The following is a 16,651-nucleotide window of genomic DNA, read 5'->3' on the forward strand; positions in this document are numbered from 1 at the left end:
CTTAGCATCGACAGCGCCATCTGAACTTGAATAGTTGATGCAACGATTTCACTGATTCCCAGTTAAACTCATTCCGGAACCGGTTCGGATATCTGAATGGAGTCAGTACCCGGTCAAAAAAAATGCGGACGAAGATCGTCAGGCGATTTAAATAGTTTGACGTTTGACTCAACTCGCCTGAGCTAATTGCCCCTAGGAACAAATGCTATTTGCGAATGCGATTTAAAGGCAATTTCAATACTTAGATGACAAATTTTCTGGCGGCTGCAATGGACTTGGTTGTTTTTGCATTTTTCAAACATGGCAGTTAGTGTTATCCACATTATTCATATTATTTATCTTATTAATTCAATTTTTTTTATTGTTTTATTCATGTTGTTTGTTTCATTTGTTGTAATCATTTTATTAAATTGTTAGTTTTTCCCAGTTCATATATTGTTCAGTTTCTTCATTTTAATAATTCGGTTTAGTCAGTTCTTTTAGTTATTGGATGACAGTTAGCTTGAAACAATTTAGTTTACTCTCTTAATTTCATAACTTTTTTAATATTGTCTGATTTTCATTTGAGCTAATTTGATTTGTTTTATTAATTTGATTTATATATCATTCTATCCATTTTATGAATAACTTTTATTTGCTTCATAATTGTTTTGATTTTTGGTTTGTTTTGTTATTGTTTTTTAATTTATTCAGTTTATTATACGTGTTATACGTGCAGGACTCGAGTCTGTGCTTGTCTCACATATAGTTGCTTGCCAGCTTTGCGTGCGTTTGGCAATTTAATGAATAATACAACAGTTATATGTATGAGAGGTGTCTCATCCCACTGATGGGTGGATTAAATCGGTTTTATGTATACATATGTGTATATATGTGTATGTGTTTATGTGTGTATATGTACATATAAATGTTCAAAAAATGGTTGCATTATGCACGGGATTGTTTTGTAGTGTACACATATAATCTATTAATGTGAAAAGCTGATACTTCTGGATAGAAGTCAGATCTTCCTCCAATTACAGCTCCTTGGAGATCTCCAATGGAACAACTTACACAAGTCCAACAGGCAGTGACACCAGACTAGGAGAAACGGAAGCGCTGAGGAAAACACGGAGTCTATCGGTTCTTTTTTATTATTTCCCCTTTTCTTTCCTAAATAAGCAGGAATTCAAGAAATGTGGATGAGAGTTAAAGGAGACATAAATGGGAGATAGGAATGAAGGTAGAAAACTGAAAAAATGGTAAGTTCTAGTACACATGTGTTATGTTATATATATACAAATTGAACCATTATAATAAATACGCGTCGATTTCCTGCTTAAATGGAATCGAAAGTTTTACTGTAATGTTACAATCCAATTGATACAAACATTACAGTAAGGCGGGGCTAGTTGATGGAACGATGACCTCGGAACATGTCTGGCACTGTTACACGAAATGGGTCATCGGAAAGTCAATTGAGCTAACACCTTCCTAAATCCGTGAACCAAGTTGTTTGCATGAATGTTTAAATACATGCAAACATCTTTTTTCTGTAAATCACTACCAGCTAGTGGGAGATAGGAAGGTTAACACACACACACACACACACACTTCGCAATTTCTCACAAACTCGGCGATATCTTTATTCATTTTCGGCCAAACAAATCTATTTGACACAAACCTCCGTGTTACTCGTATGCCAGGATGACTGATATTGTGAAAAAGTTCCATACTTATATGGCGATGCGGTTCTGGTATGAATGGGCGAGTGAAACCTGCTACGGAGACGTCACAGTAAAGCGGTTGGGAACAAAGCGGTATGGTGAGTTTCCTGAGAGTTGGCGAGGAACTCTTGGACTTGAGTAATTCTTGAAGTTCTGGTTCGTTGCTCTGATCTAATGCAATGGTTTTGTAATTTATATGTGATGGAGAACTGATCGTGTCCACCCTAGACAGTGTATCTGCTGCAGCGTTTTGCTTGCCGGCGATGTGTTTTATATCTGTTGTGAATTGTGAAGTAGACGACAGGCAGAATTCGAAGTCATAGCGTTTGTTAACGGATTATGATCGGTGAAGATCGTGAAACGACGGCCTTCTAATAGATGTCTGAAGTACCTGACAGCCATTTTCATTCCCATCAGCTCTCGTCCGAACGTGGAGTAGTTGCGTTGACCTGACGTAATTTTTTCCGAATAGAAACCTAGCGGTTGCCAGACTCCGTTGGAAAATTGCGGCAGAACAGCTCCAACTGCAGTGTTGGAAGCGTCTACAAATAATTCCACGAATTTCTCTGGATCGGGGTAATACAACAGCGTTGCTTCTGCTAGTGATTTTCTGCAGTTCTCAAACGCTTCAATTGCCTCCTCACTCCATTCGATCTTTCGTGAATCATTTCTCTTGTTGCCTGTGATAAGGCATCTCAGTGCTGCCTGCATACAAATCGCTTGACGTATGAATCGTTTATATCCATTTATGAGAGCCAGGAATCTTCGAAGATCTTTGACTGTCGTTGGTCGAGTAAATTTTTGTGCTGCTGTGACTCGACTGAGTAACGGTTTCACCCCATCATTACCGACCAAAGAACCAATGAATTGTTGCGCGAATTTGCATTTTGGCAAGTTAATGAATAGACCGTTCGAACGAAGTCGATCGAAAACTATTCGCATGTGCTGATAATGTTCTTCAATTGATGATGAAGCGACGTATATGTCATCGATAAAGATGACCACGAAATCGTGATCTCCGAAAATCCTGTGCATGAATCGTTGGAATGTTTGGCCTGCATTGCACAGGCCAAAGTGCATTCTGGTAAATTCAAAAAAGCCGAATGGAGTTATTACGGCCGTCTTAGGTCTTCCTCCTCCACAGGTATCTGATGGTATGCTCGTTCAAGGTCTAGTGTGCTGAATATCGACTTACCGTGTAGAGCATTCAGGAGGTCGTGCATATGTGGTACTGGATATCTGTCCGGTATAGTACAATGGTTCAGCTTTCGATAGTCTCCAACGAAGCGTAGCCCTCCAGACTTTTTAGGCACACAATGCAGTGGACTCGCCCAACTACTACTGGACCGGCGACAAATACCAAGATCCATCATAGTTTGGAACTCCTGCTTGGCAAATGACATCTTATCCGGTGACATCCTTCGGTGGTCATTTTGTAATTATGTGGTGAGTTATATAATGGCGAACTTCAGCACGAAGTGTTGACGGACGTGTTATAACCTTAAACTGCATCATAACTGATAGTTGTAACGTCATGTAGAGGCAAATGCACTACGCCGCCAGTAGCTTTGAGGTGTGTTAGCCCGTCTATGATGCGTTGATGTTTGAGGTCCACCGTTAGTCCAAAATGGGACAAACAGTCGGCTCCGATGATCGCGGTGCTAACATCAGCTACAAGAAAGTTCCAAGAGTATCTTCTGCGGAGTCCTAGATCCGCGTGCAGGAAACGTGTGTCAAAAGTTTTTATTAACAGAATCGGTGGTTTGTCTCTATCTCGTTTGGTAGCGGGTAAGATCGAGACATCTGTTCCAGTGTCGATTAAAAATCGAACGTTGTTAATCCTGCCAAAAACGCTTAAGCGGCGGCTTTCCTTGTTTGAGCCCACCACCAGGGAGATGGGCTGGTCCTTAGTTTTTCGAGCGGCGCGCGGCACTGGTGAGCTTGAGTACCGTACTTTTTGTGGTACAAACAAATGCTGTCACGGTCGCTTGTATCTTGACAAGCACGCGAGGATGACCGGCTTCTCTCGCTCAGCGCCATTTCTGCCATTTCTGCCAACTTGGACAGTGTGCCGTCGTGAATCGTCAAAACTGTTTTAACATTTGCGGGGAGCCGGTTTAAAAACAACATCTTCATAAGACCATCGTCGACTTTGAGTCCAGCCGCCAGGTCCTGCATTTTGGCCAGTAGATGTGTCGGCTTCATGTCACCCAAGTCGCAGGAATTCAGTAGTTTTTCCATTTTAGCTTGTGCCGACATTTCAAAATGGCTCAGCAGCCTGTTCTTGATGGTCTGATATTTGTCATTTTGAGGGGGATTTGCGACTAAATCTGAAATGTGGCATAGAGCGTTCTGATCCACTTTTGCGATTATGTGGTAAAATTTTGTTGCATCACGAGTTAGGGGAAGATGGGGTTAAACGCACCCCCTAGGGAAATATGATCATAACTAAGCTATAGAACATTAATTGGGAGAATTTAATTAATGATATCGTGTAGCCAACATTTTCCTCTGTAATCAAAACCATAACGCTTTGCAAAATATTCAAAAACATGAAAATAATTAATTTTTTCAAAACCATTAAAAATCACCTTTCGAAAAATAAGTGGGGCAAAACGCACCTGTGCGGGGGCAAGATGCACCACAACAACGGGGCATAATGCACTACACCAACGGGGCAGAATGCACCGCAACAAAGGGGCATAATGCTCGGTGAACAAGCAAGTAGTTTTGTTTTCTAACGAGATTTCACAAAAGTGTGCCATTAAATAGCCTTAGGTTATGCAAGTAACCTATGTATGTTTTCAGAACGATTTTTCTGTTTTCGATTCAAAACCAGCAAAATCAGAGAAGAGGGCATTTTGCCCCCGATGGAGCAGAGATATAAAAAGTCAATTATTTAGTAGATTTTTCATATGTAGTGCGACAGAATAATGAACAACGGTATAAATAGAACTGGAATGCTCTAATATAATAGTAAAACAGTATTTCTAAGAGCGGAAAATCCTTGTTGCACGAGCAACAATAATTACATGAGAAGAGCACGTTTTTGTTTTTTGTTTATTTCTCGAGCTGCTATTGATGTACGGTTATCAAACTTTGACAGTGTATGTTTACTATGGCGGACTTCCGACTGGTGTTACCGTTTCCTAGAATATTTCAGCTGTTTTCGATATAATCAAGGGGTGCATTTTGCTTCGGGGGTGCGTTTTATCCCATTTTCCCCTACACCAGCCAGCACGTACTGCGCTTCGGCTTGAGCGAACCACATCGCCGGATCGCTTTTTCAAAAGTAGGCAATTTTATAGCAATGGACGCCGTCGCTGTTGGACTTGGGTCATCCATTTCATTTGGCATTTTCGCTTTTCGATTGAAAAAAAACAAGATGGCGTTGATATTTGCGCGCAGAAACTTTAGACGTGAAAAACTTGATACAATCGATTGATTTTTTTCACGGATTTTATCACTTCGGGGTCACCAATGTGGTGGACGAGCACGACCGGGAATTGAAACAAATAAATGAACTCGTTATCGCTTATATTCGATCACTTTTATTTGGAAGGGATTTCACGCGTGACTACTCGATCGAATATTATTTTCTACTGTGTGATGATTTCACTCTCTGGTCGTCGTGCGTCTCTCTCTGCTTAGTGTGAGTGGCAACCAGGGGTGTGCCAATCGCCACAAATGTATAAATATTGCCAGATGCAACTATTATTAAAAAGATTTCCAGATCCTTACGATAAATGTAAAATCGAAACCTGATTTATTCTTGATAATGATAAGAGATAACTTACTAATTTAATCGACAAAATTAAATAGTCTAAAAGGTGCAAGAAATAAAGATGATCCTGTTTTGTCGCTCCCTGCAATGTGGCAGTAGTAACCCAGTGGATCAACTCTTAGCTTCTGTAACCGGATACCACACGGCCTCTAGACAGGGTTTGTCTGGAGATAATAATGATATCGACCTCCTAGTGAACACCAGCCCCCTCTACGATTAACGGGGAAAACATATCAAAATGGAATTGTTTTATGAAAACCCGAGTCAAACCACAAGCCAATCGAGAAGAACCATCCATGGTGGAAAAGGATGGAACAAAACCTGCTTTAATCCACCTGGTGGTGCAATTGTGCCTTTCTCATTTGTCCAAACTACGATTCCATGGCTGGTTATGTTCAATACAATGATAGAAATGTATATTACATATTCAGTACGATTTGCACATACATACAATGGATCGACAGCCAAGATCTTGAGATACTATGTGTCGACACTGAAACATCGCTTGAAATCAGCGGTGGATTCGGGGGGTCCAGACCCTGCCGAAAATTTTCAACTTGTTAAGAAATTTTAAACTAGTTTTAATTTTGAGGTAGCAACCCCTCATTACATACCCCCCTCCCCCTACCTAAGCATTTATAGGTCAAACAAATTAAGCCGGGGTTTAGGTTGACGATTTTTAGAGTGATTACATAACCTTTCTATATATCTATATGAGAAAGGCAAACATATGCCAAAGTCCAAAAAAGTCAATTTTCGTCGAAAAATGTTTTTTTTTCGAGATTTCATCAAATCTCAACATTTCATGCATTTTAACCCTTAAAGTCGCAAACCAATTTTTTTCAAATTTTCTCACAGCTTTAATACGTTACTATGACAATTTTAAGATGGTTTTCGCAATGTTGTTTTAAAAATTAAAAATGCAAACTCGATTTTGCAATTTTCCCTTACTCCCCCCCTTTGGGAATTCTTCATTTCAGTTCATATGGGAATTTGCTGTGTGGTCGCACTCTTCAACCCGTAACTCCGGAACTGGAAGTCCAATCAATGAAAAAAATCAATAGCAGCCGATGGGAAGGTTGTACCTTTCATTTGAGACTAAGTTTGTGCAAATCGGTCCAGCCATCTCTGAGAAACAGAGGTCATATTTTTTTTTCACATACATGCACACAGACATTTTCCGATCTCGACGAACTGAGTCGAATGGCATATGACACACGCCCCTCTGGGCCGGGATTAGGTTGACGATTTTTAGAGTAATTGCATAACCTTCCTATATGAGAAAGGCAAAAAGCAATTTACTTGCTTCTTTATTTGTTGTTGTAGCTACAGCTTGAGTGCGTTCACTGCGCCCGGTTGCTTTGCTTCATTTTCTCTGCAAGAGAAATACTTGAGAGGCAAAGAAAGCTTGTGAATAACGAATGAACGAAGAGAACTGGCGATTTTTCCCATGCCTGCGAGCAACGTAATTGTTCCGCCGCTCTGCTATGTGTTCACTATAAAACAGCGAAGACCAGTTGCCTCCATATTGTGAATGAAATGAGTGAATCACAAAATAATTTGCGCTCATGACGGGAAGACTTACAGTGCGCGAGGTGGTACAGTTATTAAAGGTAAAAATGGAGCTTGCGTTTCCAAAAGTGTCACACATACAACTACATCGTACAAGGAACGTAGTACTAATAACGTTCAAGCAGAGGCAGAAAGCTTCATAACGAAGAATAACATGCAACACGATATACTATAAGGACAATGATACGACGGAAATCCTTCCACACGATTTGGCACCACGCACTAGCACAGATCACATTAAAAGATTCATGTCAATGTATGGAGAAGTGGAATCTGTCACAAACGATACGTGGAGAGTTTTTTTTACCTGGGATTCTCAATGGTCTCCGGGTGGTGCGAATGCGGCTGAACCACCTTCTTACTTGATGATCATCTCACGGTATTAACTACATCCAACGAACGCTATACACATACTCTGAGCAAGCGCCCCACATGCCATTTCTGCAAACTACAACCAACTCTTCCCAAACTAATAGCTAACATCCCAAGGGAAGTTTTAAATAGTAAAGGAGTCGGCTATACCAGAGTCACTCAAAATGAAAAAAGCACCAGGCATCTAACAGTGATAACCAAAGTCGCTCAAGTTCCGACCACATGGACGCTGGTGATGAAGCTCAATGGATATGTCTTGAACGACGATGAACCTTCTGCGAAAGGCTCTTGTTCGCGACAAGTTTTCTGACATATTCAAGTTCATTGAACAATTATGGTGTGGCAAAGGATCTGTTTCTGTTGCAAGAGAGCCAGCGTTTTGTGATGGCTAAACCTACTAATTTGGAAGTGTCAAGAATGGGGTGCCATAACAAACAGATTTTACCCTTAATCAAGTGTCATGGTGGTCTAGTTCCGTTGTGGCCAGATCTAGCCAGTCGCCATCAACGGACTGAGTCTAAAGAGTATATGTGAATCGGTTCTCCATGCCTCGGTTAAAAAGTGGATGATTGGAGCGATTGTATAACCTTTTTGTACGAGAAAAAAGTATACAATTTAATGAATCAAAAGAATGAATTGATAAATCAAATAGAGCGTAAAACTAAATAAAATTTATATAATAATTAAAGCTGCGTAAATAATTAAAGTAGTTATATTTCCGAAGAAAGTTGTATAAAACAAATTAAATTATCAAATTAAAAAAGAGCGAAATGACTGAAGCCTGTGAGATTAATAAAATACTATTACCATTGATTCACAGAAACTCTGTGTCTAAACTAAACTCCTACCCTCAAGCACCGAATTTTCCGAACAAACTGAACTACAGAACAGAATAAAGCCAAACATTACCAGCCCATACATATACCCATACAAATTTTGGTTTTAAAATGCGAAGCCACCTTCCATTTTTTAAAATATCTTCCCACGGGTTTTTTGGAACCCCAAACTTTGGGTTGTTCCCATTTTTATACTGATTCGATATTTTTTAATTTGGTTTCGATGGGACCCGGGCCCGTCAGGCCGTATGGCTGGCTACGCACTGGTTGACAACTACCCCACGAGAACAACCAGCAAACCAAGAAGCAGTTCTACCAGAATCAGTTGCAGTCAATGGTTCATTGTATTTAAATATAATCGAAAACTGTTTAATATTTGAAGTTTGGAAATTTGGATTGCTTTCGGTTATCTTTTCCATGTGCTTGATCTCTAGAAAAATTGTATGGAGCATCGGTTGATTATTCGTACTTAACTCCAACAGTTTAAAGGAAAAACAATTTCGGAACCCCATATACGCTACAAAAAGTAGGACATTATAATTCCTAACTCCAGGAGTAATGATTTATAAGAAGGTATGAGTTGTATTTGTTATTATTTGTTTAACTAAACAGTTTTGAAGTTACGAATTGAAATCTTAGGTTCAATGTCGCAACAGAATCCCACAAGAACATTTTACTAGTTCATGTTTTTGTTTGATTCATTGGAATTGGTTTCAAACTGCTTACTACATAGCATAAGTTATTGCATATCAAAAAAAACGCGAATAAATTGTTGAAATTGTTACGATTGAAGCTCAATACCGGAAAGTAAAGTAGCAAATAGGTGAAATCGAGGCAAATGTATGCTTATAATGTTACTAGGAAATAACATAAATGAACAAAAAAGACATAAATAATGTGATTATTGGAATGGCCACTAATAATCTAGATTTAACTTCAATTGAACTGAACTTACCAACAAATGTTAATGATGATGCAAATGTGAATGAATCTTAACATTACTATGTACAAATATTTTCATGCATTCAATCTCTCAAACCGCAAGCAAAAGGTCAAAAACTCTTCGAACAACACTACCGAGGGTACACGAATGATTTGTTTACAATGTTGCCTCGATTAGTTCTCCTCATGCTTCTACTGTACCGTCATAAATATCCCTGAACGTGAACTTACTTTTCCACATGATTATTTTTACGCTTCACTAATTTTCCACTTTCCCACACTATTCCGATGGCCGATTATTTCTGGCTGTACACAATTCTCTAATCCAATTACGAATCATTTGAAAATTTTCTGCAACGCTTCACTTATTACGTCCACACGCGCGTCACATCCATGAGGCCATTTGCCGGGAATTCATCACTAGTTATCCGGGATCCACGAGGCGACCGTATGAAACCGACGTTATCACAACCTGATTTTTTTCCGAACTCGTTTCTCCGTTTTTTTCTTCTACCCTTTAACAAAGTTTTGCACTATTTCCCTTTTTTTCAAGGTCAGATTCGCCATTGTCAAGGGTTTCTCTAGAATTCCCTCTTGACGTACAACTAAGCCTACTGACCTTAGCACTTATACACACATATACACTACACTACGATAACAAACTAGACGACTCTGCACAGTGAGCCGCGTTCCGACACATAGTAGGCGCGGGTTGCACGCAATGTGATCGATCCTGCACGACTGATCGAACCACCTGCAGTCGTGAAACGTGAACGATCCTTTTCCTCGCTGAGCTTTTCACCAGTACCAGTCAGTACTTTCGGGCGGTACCGAATCGATACCGAATCTGCGGAGAACTGGCTAAAATTTTCGGCACACCGACCGATCTACAGTACATAACAGAATACGATCCAGTCTGTCAGTCTGCGATGCGATTTGATCTTCGGTCTTGTGCAGCAGTAGTTGTAACGGTAGACGGTGTGTGCTATTTATGAAATCTGAAATGTAAATCGAATCAGAAGGGAAAATATTTTGCGTTATTCAAGTGGTCTCGGGATTTTTCTGTACAATTACGAACTGTGTATGTCTAAGCCGAAGTCGGTGTGATGAGATGGAAATTTCGGATCATTCAGCTGAGTCGATAGAGAGAGGATTTCCATCGCATAGGGTTTATATAATGGAAATCTCGTTGCAGGGTTAGACTATCTTATACAACTATTGTTTAGTATGAGAAGAAAATATGACTATTGAATAAAATTACATATTGTAATAATTATTTTAAGATTAATATTTTCTGATTAACTTTTTTGAAATTGATTCTTTTAAAGATCGAAAAATATCGATAAAATATAAAACTTGAAATTGATGTCGTAGATAGCCCATCACCGGATGGCCGGATTGACACACGTTAAGGGCGTCAATCTTAGGGGCGCTGAAATCATGATCTGCTTTATAAAATTAAGTGAAATAAGTCATGAGGTAAGTCAGTATATGTATTCAATTTCCAGGTACACACTAAATTATTGTTGGATATTTGAGCTGAAAAAGAAAGCCAATGTAAACAACAATGTGGTGCATAGCTCCACCAAAGACATCAGACGTTGTCGCTACGGGTCTGTCAGTCCTATTCATATGTATTCACAGTAAATAGTGTAGTAGTCAACTGCAACGAATTAAAATAGCGAAAATTATTGAAAAATGTATCGAGTTATTTGAATCTCTTGTAGAAATGTTGAGCGACTTATGATTTATGGTGTTCCTGCTATAAGATTCTTGTTTGATCTTAGCCAAGATGACTTGTTGTGGTGAGTTGCGTAGCTTTCTTTAGTATTTCAGCAAAAGAGTACTTAGAGAACGATTCAGCTTCTCAGGGTGCTGTTTGTACGCAGGACATGGTAATAGATCATGTCAACGCTCCCACAAGAGGCACACTTTTCAGCATTCCCTACAAGATCTTTCTCTGCGTAATTTCTGCGCAGGGATATACTACTGTAGTAGTCGATTTGATTGTAATTAGTGCAAATAGCGGAACCTGCAGACGATGGCGGTTTAAAAGGATATTGAATTTTGTTCTGTCTTGTTAAATTGCCATTTAAAATTTACGCTCACTGGAGCAGTGGGTTCTTAAAACAACGAACTCGATTAGGTTGGAACACCATCGATCTCAACTTTGCTGGCGGATATGTAGACGCGGTAGTCCTTCGTACAGGAATTGCCACCAGTATTCAATTCAATTCAAAGTATTTGAATTGTTGTGTGATAGAAGCGGGTTAAACTCCCTAAATAAATCGTTAGCTCCATAAACTGATCTACACATCCAGTCATGCGGAATAGGGCATTGCAAAAAAATTTTTTTTTTGAATTCTCAAAGGCCCCCCCTCTCATATTGTGACAAATGTCAAAGTAAGCTCAGATGCCAAATTTCACATCATTTGGACAATTTTAGACCCCCGCCCACTTCGATTGAAATTTTTTGAAATTGGTGCTATGGGAAAATATGGAGGAAAAATACATTAAATGCTATAACTTTTGAAGTAGCAATCAGAAAATTACAATTTATACCTTTTTTGAAAGGAAATAATCTAAGTATTTGAATGAAGATATACCTGTTTCTTGAAAAATACGGGAAAGCGGGGTACTGGGTCATTTTGGCCCCAAAATCCCCTATTTTTAATGATTTTTCTGCTCCGTGATGCAAATCATACATATTTTGTAGTTTTTCTAATGTAAAAAAATCTCAGAAATCGAACGGAACCCTTTTGACCTTAGTCCGAATACGAGAAGTTGGGGTTAAATGGCCTTTTGACATTCATATTAGACTTCATCATTTTCTCGTGAATATATCTCTATTATTCTTCAATCAATTTTCATAAACTATACCTTGTTGAACGTGGAAAATCCTTAGGATTATAACAAAAATAGATTCGTTACCGGTAAAATTCAGGAACATCAAATTATCTGACATATAGTGTCGATTTCACATTTTTATCATAAAATCGCACATATTAACTCCATTTAACAACAAAATTCTTATTTAATTTACTACTTTTAGTGTAAAATATGCTTAGGGATCACATGAGAAAAGTTTCATTCTTGGAAAAATAGGGGAAGTTGAGGTATTAGGACTAATAATGAAAAAAATGAGATTTGAAGAGTAAATATCAAAAAGTTTGATGGTTCTGAATTTTACCTTTAACGTTTTTATTTTTGTTTTATTCCGCAGAATTTTACACGTTCAATAAGTTACATTTTATGAAAATTGATTGAAGAATAATGGAGATATATGCATGAGAAAATGATAAAATTTAATATGACTGACAAAAAGCCCTATAACCCCAACTTCTCGTATTCGAACTAAGGTAAAAAGGGTTCCGTTCGATTTCTGAGATTTTTTCACATTAGAAAAACTACAAAATATGTATGATTTGCCTCACGGAGCAGAAAAATCATTAAAAATAGGGGATTTTGGGGCCAAAATGACCCAGTACCCCCCTTCCCCGTATTTTTCAAAAAAACAAATATATCTTCATTCAAATACTTAGATTATTTCCTTTCAAAAGAGGTATAAATTGTAATTTTCTGATTGCTACTTCAAAAGTTATAGCATTTAATGTATTTTTCCTCCATATTTTCCCATAGTACCAATTTCAAAAAATTTCAAGCGAAGTGGGCGGGGGTCTAAAATTGTCCAAATGATGTGAAATTTGGCATCTGAGCTTACTTTGACATTTGTCACAATATGAGAGGGGGGGCCTTTGAGAATTCAAAAAAAATTTTTTTTTGCAATGCCCTAATGCGGAACGATCCTCGCCTTGCGTCAACTAATTTCCCAAAGTCTTCCGAAAAAATGCGTCACCTTTAAACTTTGTATGATATTAGACATAAATCGGCATCGAAATTATATTTAAAATTTCACAAAACTATAGTATTTTTTGGTGCTTCACATCGATAGCTTTACTTTCCAGTTAGATTGGTTAGACAAATACCGCAAAGGACGCAAGACTGAGACAGACAAAGTGCGCTAGAGGACCACGCTACGGCTCTGGCTCTTGGTACGCTCTAATGTTTACAACATTCGTACAAAAATGACAATTTCGAGTGAAACTAGAGTGACTTTGATCTAAACACGAAATCAGCATTAGCTTTTTGTATACAATGTTGTATGTATAGCGGAGGATCAAAACAGCCTACTAATCTCGGTAATGATGATTGATGTAGCTTCAAAAATTCATTTTACCATATTTATTTCTTTTTAATTTTTATAGAAAATTTATATAAAAATCAATTTCGATTTTGTAAGTTAGGATTTCCCATCCTCTCACGTGCTCTACTAGACAAAGAACCCAAGTATACCTACGTAAATAATTTTCCATCGTCATCGCTGCCTTGCATTAGATTCCTACTACCTACACATAGCAGCACTTGCATAAAAGTGAAAATATTTACTCAATCTAATTCGGCCGGTGCGTTATAGTTTTTGGATCGGTTCCAGCTTTCCCGAGTTCGTCCATCTTTTTTGTTCGTCTTTATTCTGGCATGGATGGTTCACGTTAGAGACTGTGATTCGCTGCTGACTAGCTTCGGAATGACCGACGGTGGAGGATGCTAGGGGTTGTATTGTGTCTCATGAATAATATAATTAGGGATTTCCAAGATTGCGAAAACCGAAACGAATGCCAACTAGGTTAACAGATTTGAGTGACTATTAAATAATTTATATCGCAACACAGCACCCAACAATTATTTGGAAGTGGGAGATACGACTCGAGATTCTTAGATCAACTAGGGTAGAAGCATTATATTTCGACCCTGTGCAATTGCTACCATCTAGGGGAAAATATATAAAAGTTGAGATGCATTTTTTTGGAATCCACGCTTAATTTTTCGTTTTCTTTGTACTGGGTTTGAGACATTAGACAAGACATGGAATAAAAAATTCCTGAGTGACATAATAAACCTATTCACCCTTTGCGCATCAGATCGTATTAGATTGTATTAGATTGAAACAATTCTCCGTTTGTCGTATATCCGAGCTTTCCAGTTCAAAGGAATAGTATAGTCGCTACAAGTATCAGCTCAAATTATGTTTTTCCACTTTTCCAGCGGCGGTTGGTAGCCTCGCCCTTCAGACGAATATAAATGGAAAGCCTTCCCTGTTTATAATCCTGTTTCTGTCTGTTCTATTTATCGCACTTGTTCTCCCACCATTAAATGAATCCCCCCCCCCCTCTGCCAGCACCAGTAAACTTTGTCACCAGAGTGCGGTTTTTCTGTTTATTACTTTGAGGAGAGAGAGGTTATGCTGAGGTTTATGCTTGCGGAAAAGTAAATGGAACGATAATCATGTAATTCTTTTCGAGCTGTACGCAGGTATATGTACCTAGTTATTTTCAGAAGATCTGAAAGATTTAAACATTCGAACATAACAAATAAGTCATTCCACGCGAAGTGATCAAAAAAGATGCAAACTTGAAATCGACCTTCACGGATTTGAACCAAATTTGGAGGAATTGTTCATCTAGGGCCAATATATAAAAACCCAAATTTTGGTGTCAATTGAACCACCCCTCGGGTCATGGGAGCAAATTGCCAAAACCCTTGATTTTGCTTTGATCATATCTCCGGTTCCATTTACTCTAGAATCAAACCGCAAGATGGCTTTTGAAGAAAATTGTTCAAGGAGTCTAGAAAAAATATTAATTTTTTGCGGCAGCGCTGCCAACTATGCGATTTTTTCAGTTAAATATTAAAAAATAATTTTTCTCTCAATACATATATTTTAATTTTGAAAATTCTAATACCCACGCGTTCCTCAGACATTTTTACATAAACATAACATTTTAATTAATTATTTCATTCAACATATTTTTATTCAGTTTGTTCATCAGCGCTCATTTTATCTATGCCGTCTGTCATATACCATTCGACTCAGTTCGTCGAAAGGTACAGCGTTCCCATAGGCTGCTATTGAATTTCATTAAATTCCGAGTTCCGGTTCCGGAGTTACGGGCTTAAGAGTGCAGACACACAGCAATTTCACATGTTTGCCTTTCTCCTATAGAAAGGTTATGCAATCCCTCTGAACATTGTCAACCTAATCCCTAATTTTTTGACTTACATAGGTTTTCTGTATTTTAACAGGGTCGTAGTTAGGGGGATACGGTGAGGGGCAACCCCCACATCATTCACCACCCTTCCCTAAACCGCCATTCCCTCATCAAGTACCCCTCAACGCGAATAAAATTTTCTAATTCCTCTAGAATAAACTTTCCTAGTGGTTCTGAAAAACCAGTAAAAAAATTGGTTTGAAATGATTTTGAGTTGAGAGACTAATTTAAAATTTCTTAACAAGTTGAAAATTTTTGGCGGGGTCCAAACCCCCGAACCCTCCTCCTGGATCCGCCGCTGTTTTCAAGTGTTTCAGCGTCGAGACATAGCAACTCAAGTTCGTAGCTGTCGATTCATTGTACGTATGTGTAAATCGCACTGAATATCTAATAGACAGTTCCACCATTATATTAAACATAACCAGCCATGGAATCGTAGTTTGGATAAATGAGAATTTCTTCCAAATAATTTATTTGACACAATGTTTTTGCCTTTCTCATATAGAAAGGTTATGCAATCACTCTGAAAAACGTAAACCTAATCCCGGCCCGGAGGGCCGAGTGTCATATTCCATTCGACTCAATTCGTCGAGATCGGAAAAAGTCTGTATGTGTGTTGTGTGTGTGTATGTGTGTGTATATGTGTATGTTTCTTTTTTTTTTTGAGAACAGTAAAATACTTTTCAGGAAAACCCTAGACCTGAGGGAAAATGTACAAAACCCCAATGCCTCAGGGAACGGGTTTGGGCTGCCATCACCCGACCCGCGTAAACACGACTGCTCTTGCCCAGAACCTGATTCCTCCCCGGCACTACCAAACGGCATTACTTCGGGGAGGGGTTTTTATGTGCATAGCACACACTCTAATTCAACTACTTACTAGTTCGTTTCTTCCGCAGGGTAACAGCCCCACTCCTCTACACACCACCAATTCTCTACCATCCACACAGACTGGCAAGTTCTGCATGGCAGTCGGAAAGCTGGCTGTGAGTCGAGGCTTAGTACTCCTCCCCTACGAATACAGTCTGGGCGGCAAACTTCAGACTGTCTAATTCACCGAGCCCTTCGGCTCCCTTGTGCCAGTTAGCACCGCAACTCCCTTCTCGCACCATTCAGCGCCGTTTACTCGTTGAGCACCAGACTTGTTCGCGAACTACTCGGTCTAGTCCCCGACGATGGACGTAGCCTACTCCGACGGAGAATTCCCCGGCGAGAGAAGTTGTCCCGAAACCGAGCCAACCAACCAGATTTCGAGATCAGTTGGGCGATTCCGGTGGAGCAGGGCGTCCGGTTCGCTGATGCCCCGACGACCTGCGACTGGTGGTATTTCGT

General features: G+C 39.1%; 1 protein-coding gene across 3 annotated transcripts in view; it reads right to left on the reverse strand.

The window, feature by feature from the left end:
* LOC131686153 (P protein) overlaps nt 1-16,651 on the reverse strand; it is a 436,886-nt gene that overhangs the window by 369,904 nt on the left and 50,331 nt on the right. For 2 of the 3 annotated variants that reach the window (XM_058970338.1, XM_058970336.1), the window contains exon 2: nt 9,226-10,210. Coding sequence is in view for 1 of the 3 variants with exons in the window: in XM_058970335.1 (XP_058826318.1) it covers nt 9,444-9,453 (10 nt within the window). In the remaining 2 variants the exon portion in view is untranslated. The remainder of the gene's footprint in view (nt 1-9,225; nt 10,211-16,651) is intronic. The other variant, XM_058970335.1, reaches the window with a different exon arrangement.

This window comes from Topomyia yanbarensis, chromosome 2 (assembly GCF_030247195.1).
Source record: "Topomyia yanbarensis strain Yona2022 chromosome 2, ASM3024719v1, whole genome shotgun sequence".
NCBI lineage: Eukaryota > Metazoa > Arthropoda > Insecta > Diptera > Culicidae > Topomyia > Topomyia yanbarensis.